Source organism: Acanthopagrus latus, chromosome 6, assembly GCF_904848185.1.
Source record: "Acanthopagrus latus isolate v.2019 chromosome 6, fAcaLat1.1, whole genome shotgun sequence".
NCBI lineage: Eukaryota > Metazoa > Chordata > Actinopteri > Spariformes > Sparidae > Acanthopagrus > Acanthopagrus latus.
Window position 1 is genome coordinate 2,817,256 of NC_051044.1, and position 17,508 is coordinate 2,834,763.

The 17,508-nt window shown below is 42.0% G+C and overlaps 1 protein-coding gene across 2 annotated transcripts in view; it reads left to right on the top strand.

Annotated features, from left to right (window-relative positions):
• Positions 1-201: 201 nt before the first annotated feature.
• mtss1 (MTSS I-BAR domain containing 1) overlaps positions 202-17,508 on the top strand; it is a 59,892-nt gene continuing 42,585 nt past the window's right edge. The window contains exon 1 of one of the 2 annotated variants that reach the window (XM_037102389.1): positions 202-1,080. In XM_037102389.1, the coding sequence (XP_036958284.1) occupies positions 1,009-1,080 (72 nt within the window). In that variant the 5' untranslated portion in view covers positions 202-1,008. The remainder of the gene's footprint in view (positions 1,081-17,508) is intronic. The other variant, XM_037102390.1, reaches the window with a different exon arrangement.

The following is a 17,508-nucleotide window of genomic DNA, read 5'->3' on the forward strand; positions in this document are numbered from 1 at the left end:
TAAATTCTAATTTAAAAAAGAATAATCATATTAAGAAGCAGAACAATAGAAATACTAAAATAAAGTAAATGCTCACTCAAGTAAATACACTCAGTTTCTTTCCACCATTGTTTGATTTCACGCACATCTTGAGTCAAAGGTTGAGAGGCTTTAATTTTGAAACTCTCGCCCGGATGTGGCGGTTGTCACCGGGGCTAACATGGCGCGGCGTTCAGGGACTCACTCACTCACTGTAGGTTAGGACTCCCGCTGGACGGACCGGAGCGGCTGCCTCTCTCAGCCAAAACTCGCAAGAAAAAAAACCCGTGAAATCACTCGGATACACTTCGACCGACAACGACTGGAGGGTTCACATCCGAGCCGGACATCAGATAAGACCCGCATCGATTAATTTGGGCGAACTGATTGATCACCGACTGTGTGTGTTTGTGTGTATGTGTGTGTGTGTGTTTGGCGTTCCAAAAGGAAAACACACACACGCACGCACACACTCAGTCACAGGTTGCTAGCGGAGTTGACGCTAACCTAGCTAGCCGAGTTAAGCTAGCGGCGGTTAGCTGTGTTTTCCCTTCTCACCCGCGACTTCAACCAGCCGCAGCTAAACTTAAAAAAAACCCAGTCAGACATTTTTCCAGACAGCCTGCTCCATGATTCAGTCATGATGTGGTGTTTTTTCGGACGTTTATCAAGTTGGCCGGCTGGTAGCATCGGCTGACTGAAGCCTAACGTTCACTCACAGTCCCGACCTGGATTTTTTACTCCCGTGTGTGTTTTTCCTTCTTTTCCACTGCTGCTGGTTTCTGTTTTTTTTTTAAAGGTGGACTTTGCCCTCGGGGTGTTTGAAACTCTTCCCCCACTTCTACTAAACATATATATTTTTTTAAAGAGCCTCCATTGATTATCCTGCTGGAGTATTTCAAAACTTGGCTGGAAGCGTTTTTTTTCTTTTTCTTTTTCTTCTTTGGGAGGTAAAAAGTTTGAGGAGGATTTTTCCGAGCCTGTGGAAAAATGGATGCGGGTATAGAGAAGGAATGCAGCGCCTTGGGAGGGCTCTTCCAGCTCATCATGAACGACATGAAGGTAAGAAATCTCATTAAATTAACTTGTGTATTCCCTCCAGATCTCCTCACAACGACCACCATCATGTCCTCTGTTCATTTTTCCTTCTCTGCTCTGCAGCTTTAATTCATTTTCAGAGGACTTCCATGTTTCTCTTGACTTCTTCTGTCTTTTGGTTGTTTTATCTCCTCTTTTCATGATGTAGATTATTGTCTTCTTTTAGTCATCTCAAAGTAAGAGATGTTTTTTTTATTTTTATTTTTTAAATTTTTTTATAATAATAAGGTTTCTAAATGGAGATTTTCCTGCATTTACATGTCCTGAGATATTAAAGCTGCACTATGTAGTGATGAGGGAAGACATTTTAACTGGAAGAGAAACATCTAAAATCATATAAACAATAAATACAAACAAACAAATCTTTTTAAAGGGGCATTGTGTAGTTTTGGTGCAGATATTCAAATATTAACAATATTAATGACGTAATAATGCAGACTTTTTTTCTGTAACTCAATAAACAAACTGTTCTTAGAGGAACATAAGGTCCCAGAACACTGTTTGAATCTAGGAAGGTGGCAGGGTCCGCCACATATAGACTAAAACAGTATGGAAATGTGTTGTCCTTTTGTTTAGACAGGAAAAGAACCGGTCTAATTCAAAAAATCTTCCTCAAAACTACATAGCGCAGCTTTAAAGGACAACACAATGTCGTACTGTATCATCACCTCATTAAAACTCTGAGTTTGAATTTCTTCTCTAAAACTACACAGTCTTCATGCTAAGGCTGGTTAATGTGCTGAAAAGCTTACAATAATGCCGTAATGATGTTAAACTGATGTGAAATGTAAAATGAGGAGTCCCCTGAAATGAATGAGTAAGCTTGAAATGTAGGTTATTATGGACTGGATTTAGAATGAGTGGATGTGAGTGCTGGCGATGTTGATTGGGTAATGAATGAGCTGAGGTTAAAACTGGAAGTGGGCCATGTGAGAGGGTAACAGAGCTGGATGGGGGTGGATTTTACCAGCTGTGTGCTCTTTGATGTTTGCTAAGCAGGCTGCCCTTTGCTGCCTGTCTGTCTGTTGGTCTGCGTTTCACTGCTCTCAGATGGTCATCGTTAGCGGCCTCTGTTTTACCAGTCGGCCCTGAACGCATCTTTTTGGGGGCCAAATGGTTCGGGAAAGGCTCTGATGTTCGCGAGGTTGTTGCTCCGACTCTCACATGACCAGCTTGAGTTTTTGCACAAATAACTTGGCGTTGGTGTCCGTCAATAAGCGACAGGATGGTACAACACAGTGGAGCGATGTTAGGGATACTAACACTAACTAATACTGGTGAATACTGGTGAACACTGGAGAAATTAATACATCACAGAGGACGTTTGAGGACGTTGTCTTCAGCTTTGGGACAAGACTTTATCTTTGGTCCAATCAACTCATCACGACTTACTAACATTTATCTTGGTCACAGTTCTTCAATACTTAACAAGTTAATGGATTCTTACAAAGAAAAACTGGATGATAAAATGATGAGCTGATTAACAGGAAATTAATCTGCATCCATTTTGATAACTCATGCAGATTTATTGTCAGTTTTTAAGCAAAAATGCCACATTAGATGTTTCTGCTGCTGTCTGACATTGATTGTTGGTTCAGCAATATTAAAACCTTACTTTGGGGTTTGTGAAGTTATGTTTTACAGACCAAACATCTCTTTGATAAGCAGCAGATTATCATGCTTTTTGTCATCAGCTTTGACCAAATAATTGAAATATCAATATCAGCGTTTGCTCAGACATCCATTATTGGACATGTTGTAATCATGAGTGCTTATTGAATCTCTGTTATTGTCACGCAACTCAAAAACAGACACGTCAATACTCGAGCAACACGTGAGACTACTGAAGTGATTATTCAACATGATGTCAGATAAATAAAAAAAAAAACATCATGGCCTAAAAACTAGAGACAGTTTTTTGATTTTATTGTCAAGAATATTTTTATGTTATGATCCTAAACACTCAATTCAGATACACCAAACTTCCGTAAGTGGACAAACGTCTTGTAAATTATTATTTTCAGCCTGATGAAAGCCACCTGTTGATGAGGAGATGCACATTCGTGAGATATAATCAAAGCTCCTATAGGCCGTCTGCTCCTCTCTGTTTGTGGGAGGAGTTTGAAGTTGTAAACCTGTGAACAGAAGGGTAATAAGTTTAGCAGCATCAGAAGTCCTATTAAAGGACCCGAAACATTGATTAAATATTAATAACACAGCTGCCAACGGTGAGTCATCGGAGCAGAGGTGCTGTTACAGACACAGAGAGGGAGAAGTCTGACATGAAGTTAGATTCTATAAAACCTTTCTAAAGCCTCCCGATGCATCACTGAGATATTATAAAGGATAATGTGATAACTTGCAGTTGTGATATTAACACTGTCGGATGCGACGGAGGATTATGGACAACGACCTGCAAACAAACCCTGAAGCGGCTAAAGCTGCGATAATTAGCCCCCAATTATCTGCTTTTATTGATCTTTTATGATGGTAAATGAAAAGCTTTTGGGCTGGGAGGGTTGGACAAAAGAAAGTCTTTGAGGCCATCGCTTGAACGAGCGTTAGTCACAGTCTTTTGACATTTTTAAGACTAAATGATTAATCAATTAAGTACAGTGAAATGTGGTGAAGTGGACTAGAAGTCTGCAGAAGGCTGCTCGAGGGCCCTTGAGGACTGGATGACTTGTGACTGTGAGTCTGTGGTGAAGTCCGGACAGCAAGTTTATAAAACCCCCAAATAAAAACACCTCTGAGTACATCGACAAGCCGAGGTGATGACGATCTGACCGCTCCTCAGTTCAATCGTACCCACAAAACAAATGCCACACGTTCTCCTGAATCACTTGTGCGTGCAGTTGAAGAAGAAAATCTTTAGACGTTTGTTTAAGCTTCCCATGTGGAAATGAACCGCAGATGATGATTCAGAAGAAACACAGTAATGTTGTGTAAGAGAGGATTTTAAGATGACTCACAGAATTCATAGTATCCCCGCTGTGTGTGCAAGTACTGCTAATGCTTTTCACGTCAAATTCTTCAGACTGAAACCTCTGAGTGTCATCTCCACCCTGATTCAGACGGGAAGGTCACCCTGCCGTTATCAGTGACAGTACGTCACCCGAGGGCCGCGGGTTAGATCTCCGTGAGATGGAGAACAGCAGCAGAATGAGGCCGTCCTCGTTTCACTGCGCAGTTAAAACATTTTGGATCGAACGTGATGGAACTTGCAGACGTCCTGCGGTGAGAACAGTGAGCACAGAACACATGAGTCACTTCTGCTGTCAGATAACAGGGAACACGGACGGTTGTGGTGGATGGTGTGTGTGATTCAGTCCGTGTGGTATCATATCCTGATATTTCACCAACATGGCAAAGAACCAATGGGGGCACTCCTACCATCTGCCCCTATACATACACACACACACACACACACACACACACACACACACACTCAGAATTCATGTCTAATTAAATAGAGAGTTGTTGTTCAGATAAATCTCTCCTCGGGGCATCACAACACGCCTCACGCTCTGAATCAGTCAGTAGACATGAAGGCACAGAGGCTTGTTGCAGATTACAGGTCATTTAGTGAATTAACCAAGCAGCAGTTTTAAGTAAAGCAGGAGATTTTTGTATCATTGTGACGTGAATCCACAAAGATAATACTTTGATTACTGCGGACTGGCTGCTGGAATTGGTGTTGTTAGCGGTGTTGCATGGGGTTTTTTTCTTCTTTTTCTTGGAGAAATACTACAATTATAAACTGAAGGTGGTCGTTCTGTGCAGCAGGAAAGAGCAGCAGGGGTCATATTTCACTTATTATGTGATGAGAATGAGGAGGGATGATGTTCGGTAATATTTCAGATTTTAAACCCTGAAGGAAGGAAAAAGGCGGGTTGGTTTCTTCACGGAGAAGCTGGAGATGTGCAGCCTGTCCTGCTTCTCTTCATCTAACAGCCACCTCTTGTTCCATTACTCCCACAGACTTAATAAAACTAATCCCTGTCATAACTAAAGCTCCTGTTAGTAAAAACTTGATACTGGTGCTTTTGGATTGTAGGTCCAGTCAGCCGCCATCTAGAAGAGTCAGTATCTGATGAGTTTGGAAGGAGACTTTATCTTATTGACAGGAGCATTTGAAATCAATCCGCTATCAATAAATGCTTGAAAAAACAGGTTTTTTTGCTCTGGAGGCACTATTTTTTTTAGCCTCCCTCTTTAAAAAAAGCCAACTCGCATCTACCAGTTAAATGCTTTCAGTGTGAAGCTGCAGGAGTGGGAAGCGTTCGGTTTCATTAGCAAACAATCAATACAGTGCTCGGATAGCAGATAGTGAGCACCTTCCCTGAAAACAGCCTGATGTACCTGATGACACCCGTGTTGTCACGAGCTTGTAAGTCGGTGGGAGAATTTTGTTTTGATCACAGACTAAAAATGTGTCAAAGCACCAAGCGTTAAAACCGAAAATGTGTCCTGACAGTTCCTTTATTAATCAGAATAATGTAAAGATCATACTGTTTTACTTGGCCACAAATCTTCCCTGGTGCTTCGTGGTCACGGTTACATTAAGTTCCAGCAAAGTATCACAGACGATATCAATTTGGTCGACATCTAAAGTGCTAGTTTTCATGAATTTAAAACAATATGTAGCCATCACCAAAACAGAGAATTACTTAATGTACACATCACATGTGGAACTATGAGCGTGGTCTTCCAGAAATATGCTTTTTTTAAATTAAGAAACACAAACTCTGGTGCAGATGAATTAATGACCACACTTTCAGTTCCTGCTGCTTCTCCTGAGGCTTGAATTGGATCTCTGTGCTGTGAATATGTCGTACTGACAGTCCACAGATCTGTGGGATAACTTATACAGGTGACAGTCTCACAGCTGATCAGTCGTCTGTAGACTGAGGAAAACATTTATTAAAATTGTAAATCTTATTGCACGGCCCGTTCCAACTTCCTGTAAGAAAGATGTCACAGTTTGAATCCTGAGGCAGCTTGGTGAGACCTTCCAGTTCTCCTGGAGGGAGACAGACAGCGTATTGATTTCTGTCTCAGCTATATCAGGAGTGACATTATGAGCCATCGACCTCCTACACCCCTCCATCCATCTCTCCATCCTGACATGCTCTGCACATTCCTTCACTCTCACCCCTTCAGCCTCACATTTCCTCCATTTTCCATCTTTTCTTACTTTTTTTATTTCCCCCTCTCAGACCATAATCCTCGTTTCTCATCCGTTCTTCCTCGTTGCGTTCTTCCTCTTCTCCTCCCACCTGCTCCTCCTGATGAAATTAGCCGTTCACGAGGATTTGATTAGTGCTCGAGTGTTAAATTTATTCTCCTTGTTAATTTGACTTTAAAGGAAGATGCCACTCAAAACAACATCGACCTGCCCTCCTTCCCCCTGTAATGTATTAAGTGAAAGTGTGTGTGTGTGCACTGAAGGTGAACTGAGTGAGATGTCAGCAGTGTGTGTGTAGAATAGCAAATAGCTTTCAGCAGTGTTCAGTGTCTACATGAACACACACACACACACACACACACACACTCCATAGTAAACACTGGATAAACTACATTACTGTGTTTTATATCAGGAGTGTCTATAGATGATTAACTCTGTGTGTGTGTGTGTGTGTGTGTGTGTGTGTGTGTGTGTGTGTGTGTGTGTGTGTGTGTGTGTGTGTGTGTGTGTGTGTGTGTGTGTGTGCACGGTAAAATAGAGGCTTATCCCACTCATGTATACACTAGGCAGTATATAAGCAAGATTCTGCTTCGTTTCACCCTATTTTCTGTGTAAGACGGGAGCAAAAAGACAAATTGTTTATGGGCTTCAAATAGCTACATCATGTAGGTTAATTAGCAAATGTGAGTCATTCTCGGTGTTCGACAAGGGATGGTTCTTTTTTTTTGGGTTTTTGTTTTATCTAAACAGCATTTATTTGTAGCAAACCAGAAGAATATGTATTGGAGTAGAGTAATCATTTCCGTTCAGCAGAGACACACGTCGGGAAAACGGCTTTCGTAACATTAACAGCAGAGCCGGCTGAGCTGTGTTGCAGAATTAAGTCCACAAAGAGCAACGTGACAAAACATTTTCCCAAATCTAACCGACCGCTTTGGGTCATTAATCGGCTTCGAGCGAAGCTTAACGCTCACAAACTCCAGCTTTGCTCACGCCTGCTACAGTGGAGGGAAAATGGTGAAATGTGCCGGCGCAGTGAAGTTAGTCTTAAAACGGATGCTGGATCCAGACTGAATGTCTGTAGAGTATCCAACCTAAAGCTGACTTCACTGGGGAGAACTTGTACTGATTCTTTAGTTTGAGTTTTAAAACACATGATAACTGTTTATTTTTCTTTCCTTCACCCGAGTAAAATGATTAGTGAGCAGATGTAACAGTTTTCCAGTTGTTGTGGAGACACTTCCATCACAGAGAGTTAATCCACGGGGTCTTGACTTCCGGAGATGGTGGGAGTAGATGAAGACGTTTGTGTTGGTTCTTGCAGATGACAGCAGAGAAATCGCTTCCACATGTGTCTGTTTTTAAGTCGATACTGGTGAAGAAGGCTGTAGTTCCTGGATGAAACTCGACTGCATGTTATGGCAGGCACGCTATTTATTAATATGCTAAAACATTTATGACAGTGTTGCAAAATCTGAGCCGTAGCCGAAAGTTAGGAAATGCTGCCGTCCTGCAGTAAACCCTAAAACACGCCCTGCAACGACGGGCCATAATGTGACGTGATGTCACCGAGGCTTAGTCACATCGCTGATACGATACTATGATGAGAATTTATAGTTCTGGGAACATGTGAGTGTTTGATCCAGAGCAGTCTCGGTGCTGACAGGGAAAAAGGCAGCCTCAGGTGAACGTGGGCGTGGATGAATGTGGGCGTGCAAAACTGAACAGAAGGACAAAGAGAAGGAAATGATGGTGGAGGAAGCCAAAGCCATGGTGCGTTCAGGTGTTCCCCAGCTCCTAATCAATCAATTTGAACTTCGTCACGAGGAAGACAGATAAAATAAAGTCAGTCAGAGAACGCTGATTTATCCCAGCTTCATCACAAGAGGCCTTTTCAGATCAGACAGATCCTTTCTGACATGTTCGGTGTAGAAATCCAGACTTTGAAGCGTTCAGCTCATCGACTGGGACGCAGCCAGAGACAAGATGGAAAGTTTGGAAGGAAGGCGGAGAGATGGATGAACATGAGTCAACAGGTAGAGAGAGATGGAGGTGATGAGGCAGTATGGATGACTGCAGTTCAATAGAGGGTGTGGATTTATAAAACACACACACACACACACACACACACACAGACTGATAACACTACCTGCACTCAGCAGGACCCACATGTAGAAGACAAGATGAGGGTTTTTCCAGTTGGAGATCCGTGAACAGATGTTCAGGGACTTCTACAGAGGAAATCTCAGCTTTCAACAGTAACATTTTATCAGTGGAAGTTGGAAAAAAGAAATTGTGAGTTAAATGTTTGGATTGGAATTTGGGTTAATTACTTTTCTGCAGTGAAGTGGGTGTTTTTTGGATAGTTTCTGAGAAATGGATGCAGGGAAGCTGCTGGAAATAACTTTTAAAAACCTTTGAATTGTATTACTTTGGCTTTGATTTGACAGATTTTGTTGAATTACTGTAGTAGTGTTTTCTAATCTTGATCTCAACATGATGTTGGGGACGGATGCAGAAGCAGCAAGAGATACAAAGACAAAGAGATAAACAAATGCTATGCAAAGAAAAGGATCACAGGGAACCGTCACATGAAGATCAGCTGCCACTTACTTTCTCTTCTCCACACCAACAGAGCTGCAGACAAACGATAGAAGAGAGGGAGATAAAAACACAACTAGAAGCTCCATTTTGACTTGTGACTTGAAATCAACTTCATAATTCAGCAACTAACAATAGAAACCTGAGGAGCACGGCCCTAAAATGGAACTGCTCACGGGCTTGCATAGTTTGCATTTGTTCTTTTTGGACTTGAGGTTGGAGGTGTTTTTAGTCAGTCAATTATTTAATTGAGTCTTCAAGCTGTTTGTGTCGAGTACTAGTTTGAGAGTAAGCAGCATGTTTGACGTCCAGTCTCATCAAAAGCATAAAAATACAAATTTTAAGAGGCATTCTCTTGGTTTTGGGGATAAAAGCTCCAACTATGAACAGCCAGTCTGAGTCATCACATATCTCTTCCCATCACTCTTATTCCTCTAAAGTCCTGTCAACTTTCTACCTTCAACTCTTTAATAGGAACATGACATGCCCCTCAAAATACTTAAAATATTAAAAGTTTTCTTTGTAAGCCAAAAGGTCCAAACATTTTCCCCTGCTAATGATTCTAAACTGAATTCTGCAGTCATTCACATGGGCCCAGATTTATTTGAAGGTGATCCGTCTCTACTGTTTGACCTCTGACCCCGAAAGCAAACTCAACGTCACTTCATGCACATCAAAACATCTGCACACGACAGAAAAGTCATAGCTAATAAGGAAATTGAATACTTTGGAGCGGTTATATTTGCCAGTTTTGAGAACTATTAAAGTTAGATGAGGTTGAATCTGAATCATTGCTATGTTAAAATGTCTTCCTTCGTGTGTTTAGATCGTCCCGACAGCTCCGCAGAGTCGTTTGCTTGTCTAGTTGTTTCGGTGTGAGAAGCTGTGAGGAATTTGCTGGTGATGCTTCATGTCTGTCAGTCTGCTGCTAACCTGTCTGTGTGACATCCAGTTGACCTGTCTGCAGGCCAGACGCAGAGGAAACAGGTTAAAGATAATGGACCCGTCACCTCGTCACTGCAGACTGCATGAATTCACTTTTCACTGCAAGATTTTTCTTCTGAGGGTCGACCGATTTGAGAACATTTGTCTCTAAAATACACCAAGCTCTGTGAACAGTGTAACCGTTTTAGAAATAGGAGCGCGAATGCTTAGCAACCTTTTTAATTCCACATTAACAGGAAGACCAACAGAGCTAATGGGAGCGATCCGCCTGCTGTTGGTATTAAAGAATAAAAAGATTATGAGTTATGTAAGAACGATAAGAGGAATGAGAAGTCCAGGCTCTCCTCTCTGTTTGTCTCTCTTCATAAAAACCTCATTGTTTCTCTTATAAAGAACCAGGAGGTGGACTGAGCTGACCACAGTGAACAAACCATTAACCTGGTGTTGACACACCCAACCTGTCTGCTTTCCCCTCGCTCTCCTCTTCCTCTCTTCGAACTAACCAATGTTGCTCAAACACGTTAAACAAACCATTGACCTGCTGTTTGAACAGTGTCTCTCTCTCTCTGGGGCTTCAGTGTGGGAACTGTTTGCCTGAAACATAACTGCCAGTGCAGCGGGCAAATGAGCCATTTTTTTTAATTTTTAATGTATATTTTCGGTGACACAGTGTGAATATAGTGAGTCTTTTTATGACGACTATATATTTGTGAGACGTTTTAAAGATCTGCGCCTAAAGTAGAAACCAGCGGGCTCGGAGCTGAAAACACTGGCTGGGAATAAAGTCATCTAGTGTTGAGAGATCAACTAACATATTGTTGCTTTTGGTCATTTCGTGAAAGTGATTGACGATAAGAATAATAAAGCCAGAATGTAAACGTCAGATACAGATATAAGGGAATGAAATACACACACACACACACTCTTGACAGTTTCTCTCCTCCTTTATAAAAGAAAAGGTAAACCAAAAGTGATAGTTGTGACCTCTGTGGTGTGTAGTCACGCTTAAACTGGTTTCAGAGGAATTTGCACCATCACATTCTTTTGGCGACGCCCTCCTCCGCTCGGTGACAGTTGATGATTTGTGATGAGATGGTCATCAATATTCCCATAAATCACAACCCCCCCTCATGCATTCAGTGTGTCAGATGGAGTCATTTCTCTGTCAACGCTGTGGGAGAGAAACTGACACTGATGTGACTTCCACTGACATCACAGCTTTTTATTTGATGTTTCCAAAGCGATGGGCGTAGGACGTAGGATATGTTTGTTTCTTTTGTTATAAGGAAGTGAACATTGACGTGAACAGTGTTTGTAGTCTCAGTGTATTCTTATCACCTGCTTGGCTGCCACACAGCGTGAGTGGCAGGTCAGCAAATGTCGGAATTATGCTTCACGTAACAGTTCTGCAGATTTGTGCAGGGGAGGGCGTTCACTCCACAGGACTTTAGCCCTAATTAACCAGAGGCTGATGGTTTTTCGGTGAGTGGCAACAAAAAGTACCAGTTGCACTCCTGTTAGCAACAGTTCGCTGTGTTTGAACTGACCTGCTGCCAGCGCCCGCTGGATACTGAGCAGGCCCTGACACTGGCAACATGTATACGGGTATTTAAAACAAGATTCCCTCCCCCTATACATTTAGCCATGCCTTCATAGTATTTTCTACAGATTATACAATCTGCTTCTTGTTTACAGCAGCATGCACATGCCCAGTGTATGGAAATAGTCGAAGGATATTCCCATAGATGCGGGTGTGTTGTTATGGATGGAGATTATTTCTGAAACGGTTCTAAAACACTCGTCTGGACGGAGGTCGTTTGTTTTAATCCCTGTGTGAACTCGTCCTCAGTGTCTGCTTTAAGTCGCCGGTCGTTGAGGGAAACATGAACGAGCTTCAGCCAGTGACATCAGACACTCCTCTACTATCTCCCTCTGTCATCAGTCTCATCATTCATCCGTTTGTATGGAGTGGGCACAATAATAGCCAGTAGTTTCTATCAGAATACACACACACAAGCTGTTCAGTATTTGTAACTGTGTCGTCCTTGCTGAACCACAATACGAGCAGATAGTTTCAACTCAGACCACGTCATTCCTGTGTCACCTCTCGCATGTGTGATCTTGTAATAAAGGACACCGTGTCACCGATCAGTCACGTAGTGAGCGAAAGCCTCCCGATACAAGACAGAAGCTTGTGCAGCGCGAACAGCACAGCGATCTGACAACTTTTAAGGCTGTATACTCTCACCAAGGCTTTAGACGAGCTGACACACATACCTCCTGAATCACAGCAACGCTTTGTGCAGCCGTGACGGCGGAACAAGCTGATTGGTTGAGCCAGCATCCCGTCAGGTGGCAGGTTAAAAGAGGAAAGACTTCAAAACGTTTGAGTACAGATACTGTCATCTCCGCAGGTGTCCTGAGGGTGAACACTGCGCCCTCCTCACTGGAATCTCCTTTCCACTGAAAAATACTTAAGCTCTTAGTAAATCTCACACCTCTGTAAACTGCTGCGGGATTATCTGGAAGTTAACAAACACACAAACACTCAATCACAAGTACTTGGCAGCCGGCTGAATGCATGACTGCACATGCTCGAGATATAACTGAAAGCTGCAAACACCCACACAACAAAAATCGTGAACACGCACTCACGCCCGTTCATATCGACGTACATTAGCAAGGCGTTTCTGAGGCAGAGCTGCTGATTGTTATCAATTATCAGTTACCTTTTTGAATTGTGGTTCATCCGGTAACGCTGCTCCAAGCTTCAAGTCGAATGTTTTCTAGCCACTGCAGCGTTCAGAGTGTTTTCACTCTTTGCACATTCAGTGATTTTGGGTTTTAGTCAGACAAAACCAACAGTTTTGACCAAAGACTTTTGTTGACTCCTAAAAAACTATGAAAGACATTTTTCACTCTTTTCTTATGTCGATTTGTCATTAAAAAACATAAATTTTAATTGCCTTTCTTGCTGACTGACTGAATAAATGAAAGAATCACCAGCTCATTGACTGAACAACTAACTTCTTTCTTGAGTCAGTCAGGACAAAAGTCAACAGCGGAGTGTTCTCACTTTCCTGAGATGTCGAGCAGTCTTTCCTCGGTGTCTCTTCTCTCTGTCGGTCAGTAGAGCAAGTCAGGATTATCATGGTGGGATTAGAAACTGAAGGCAGGTGACTACACTCACAAAGAGACTATAAGTAACCGTATACCTGGTCATGCTGTCTGGTTGACTGGGCAGATTGGGTGACAGCTCTGTAAATCTTCTATACATGCAGAGCTCTGTGAATAGTTTACTGTGTCAGTGCCAGCGGAGAGTGGAGATGGTTTCCACTCATCTTTTTTATGCAGATACTGAAGCAGTTATTGAAGAAAATACAATTTACTAGGACCGACACAGATAAAAGCATCCAACTGTTTCCTTTTGAGAGCCGGGAGAATATTTTTTGTTCAATGAATATTTGGTATTTAAACCCAAAAAAAACAAGATTTTTCAGTTGGTCAGGTTTGTTTTCGGCTCATCTTGTGAAAGTCGGTTTAGTTGACCATCTTCTTTAGCAGCGCACAAAAATAACCTGACATAGTTTGAACATGAATACAGGGGATGAAGAAATGAATCACTACAGAAGTTAAATTTGTGCAGGAATTAGTTTTTGTTTGGATTGATTATTTGCACCATCAATAAGCGAGTGGTGTGTGTGTGTGTGTGTGTGTGTGTGTGTGTGTGTGTGTGTGTGTGTGTGTGTGTGTGTGTGTGTGTGTGTGTGTGTGTGTGTGTGTGTGTGTGTGTGTGTGTGTGTGTGTGTGTGTTGCCTTAGAATTATGACCAAGATAAGTACTGAGCTGGACATTTTACTGTTGAAACACGGTTCCAGTTTTACCTCATCTTGGCTTTTCCATACCACAATCTCTTGTTTTTTATTGACCAACATCTACGCCAAAACTAGAATCTCCCTGGTGACCTAATGCAGATTTATTAGTCAGGCCCTAACAGCAATCGTCTTAACGTTTGACTCGGGCTTCCATCATAAAGTCGATGACCCTGAGTCGAACCTCACTTTGTCAGTCCCCACAGTTCAAAGACCCGAGTGGTTCGCTCAGACTAACTCTGCATTCCAGCGAGTCGAGAGTTGAAATTTCCAACTTCCTACTTCCAAACGTTCCAGGTGTTCGACCTCCACCTTTGGGAGCAGTTGAACTGTCTGCCCTGTTTCCTCCTTACAGATGTACTTGAAATAGAGGAGAGAGAATCAGCATGAGGTATCAGACGCTATTATTAATTTCAGTTCAGGTAATTTTTATACTTTGACATATATCAAATATTCCCTTTAGTTGCCTCACACAAATACTTAAGTCTGCTAACACATCCTGTCACTCTCGTCATGACTGCTGCCGTTGTTGGGTGGCGTCCCACAGCTGTCTCTGTCTCTAAAGTTGGGGAAGATTGATTTGCACAAGTTTACAAGTAGGAAAACGGACTTTGAGTGGCGTTCCATTGTACCTCTTCTAGTGGGAGGTCGGAAAGTCTCGAGTTTTACTCGTCTGGAACACAGCGTATCATTTAATTCATTATGTTGCTCAGTCGCTACCTTTATGACATTTCCATCTTCTGAGAACACACGGCTGCTTTGTTGGCAGCTGTCAGGGAACCGTCTGAACACCACCGGTGACCCTTGTGGTTCCCAAGACCCTAATTTAGTAACCGCTGCTCTAAAGCTCTCGGTATCGAGCTGCAGCTGACCCTCATAGTCTGTCTGTGGTGTTTTCAGCCCCGCTGCTGCAGAACCACTGCTGGAATATTTTGTCTGCGACTGACTGTGACATTCCTGGCAGTCACAACAAATCCTGACAGAATTTAAAGTTTAGGCGAGAATGGGCGAGGAAATAAGACGAGCCTTCCAAGAACTGCACAGACTGAAATATAAGCAGCAGAGAGGTTTTGGAGCACGCCTTCGTAGTTTGTAGTTTGATACTCTCTTACAGACTGACCCTCTGTGACGGCTCAAGTAGAATAAACCTAATTTCTTAGATAACCAGCATCACATGAAGGAAGTCAAGAGTCAGAGCTACAGTGCTGTGATTATATTCCTGTGAACTGTGTGCAGGGGTGTAGTTGTACACAACGTTCAGTGTTCAGTGTGTATCTTGGTTTTAAGGTCATGGTTCTGTGGGTTAGGTTAGGGTACAGGGAATACAAAAGAAAAGCAGATCTTTGTTGTTCATTTTTAGCAATGTCAGCACTAAATGTCAGCTCATTGTTCATCATTGCATCCACCAAGTAGGTTATTTTTTTTGCCAGTGTCTATTTGTTGGTCGGTTTGTCAGCAGGATAACACAAAAACTACCAAACGGATTTCCATGTAATTTGGATGGAGGAAGTGCGTCTGCCTAGAATAGAGCCCATTAACTTTGGAAGTGGATCTGGCAGATCCAAGGACTTTTACTTTCTCTTTCTCTGACATTGTGAATTAGTCTATTACATTGTGAATTAGTTAATTAATCGTTCGACTTTTGCGTTTCATTCTCAGAGTGAAAAAATTAGTGAATCTTTTAAAAGTCTGCTATCTGAGTAATTGTATTTTGGCCCCCGTGTCTGGAGATCATAATGCTCTTACATGATCCATCTCAAGGACGTGGCGAACACCTGACCTGCCCACGCTTTCGAACTTATGTTATGCACATGTTAAGATGTAAACGTAAGTGTATTAGTGCTAATTGGACAGTAATTATTTGATCACAGGTGCCACTGAACTGACTAAAGACTCGACGTTCTGTACTGAGCGTTTCTGGACGGACACATGGGCCGGTTCAGCCTCTGATCACATGAAGACTGTCAAAAAAAATGTACATAAATATGATAAAATGGCAGCGGGGCAGCACAAGAGGTACACGAGATTTCATTCTAGGCAGATTTACACACGACACAATTTTCCATGCATGGATTTTGTGGAAGATTAATACGGTGGAAAAACCCCCTCGCACGAGATGAGGTTTTGTAAAGATTACTTCAATACAACACACTCTATATTATTACATCTAGAAGTGATTTACTGCCTGAAATGTACCATCATTCACCCCATATCAGCAGTTCAATATCCACTCATGATGTCAGCTCCTAAAAACATTACGCTCAGTTCATTATAACCTTAATGTGCTTCATCTTAAATATTACTTTTGGGCTTACGTTTCTTTTTTCTCTAAATCCAAATACATACATTTTGTCCCAGCTAAAACCCATTTAGTCCCTGCAGGGATCAATAAAGTTTTTTGGAGTGCAACCCATTTCAGCGCATTTCCCTCCTCTTCCATTTATCCTACTTGTTTACCGGAGGCATTCAGCCAGTCACCTGCAGTATTTCATCATGTAGTGTTAAGTCCCTGCAGCTAGTAAACCTGTCAGCCCCATGTAGTGTGCATGCCTGGCTAGCTGTGAAGCGGGGGCAGGCTAACAGCTTTAGCGGTGTAGAGCTAAGAGGCTAATGGTGTGGTGTTAGGGGGTTAAATCGGTATTATCCCCTCTGTGGTGGACCAGCAGATACAGAGGACAGACAGGGTGACTGGGTTCGGAAAAATGAAGAGACGGACAGAGAGAAAGTGGGATCCAGCTCTGTTCCAACAGGGCTTTCCTGCATTTTTAATTGAATAACCAGAGCAGCACACCAGCAGCTGTTGGCCACAGATGTAACCCAAGGTCAGAGCCTGCAGCACCGACCGGCCTTAGATTACATAATCAATCAGCTGCTGTTACAAAATGCAGAAACAGTTTTTTAGCCTCTAAAGGAAGCGTTCAGCACCAGCAGGAGAAAGAAACGGAAATATATTTTCTTTTTTTATTTCAGTAATGTTTTTGCTTTATTGTTGATATGAGCAAAGTCATTATTTGTAATTTTTGTAAAGTAATTTAACAAAAGAGTGCAAACATTCTTAATTTCTTATTAGTTTGTCTTCATTAGGGCTGCAACAAATAATTATTTTCACTGTGAAGTAATCTGCATATCTATATATATTTTGCTTGATTATTAAATGGGTCTATAAGACGTCCAGTCAGTCAGTTTTCCAAAGCTCGACATGACGTCCTCACAGGTCTTGCTGTCACAGAGGAGTAAAGAAAAAAAAATCACATTTAAGAAGCTGGAATGAGAGAATTTGGATGTTTTTCCTTAAATCTTTTATAGTAAAATTGGTTGATCGATCATCAGAATAGCTACTGATTAATTTAATCGGTTGACAACCAATAGATTAATTGATGAATGGGGGCAGTTTTTAGTTTCGGTTAAAGTTTGAAACATATTACTGGACCACTCACTTGACAAACAATCTAATTTGTCATTTTCAAGCATAACCTCTGTATGTTTCTTGTTACTGCAGTTTCTGAGTTGTAATGTTTTGGGCTTTTTCTTTCCATCAGCTTTTTTACTGTCTAGATTAAAAACTTGTGTGCAAAAGTTGCACCGAGACAGAAGAAGTTCATGCTACTGTCGGGCTTCAACAGGATTTTGGCCTCAGTGGTGATAAAACTGTGACTGAGATGAGCTCAGAGGAAAAGCTTCAGTTTCATGAAGAATCAATCACAGCTGCGTGACTGAGGCTTTAGTTTGCTTATATTTGGATCTGCCGCCTTCTGTTTGTTTCTATATGTTTGCGGTCGGCCTCGT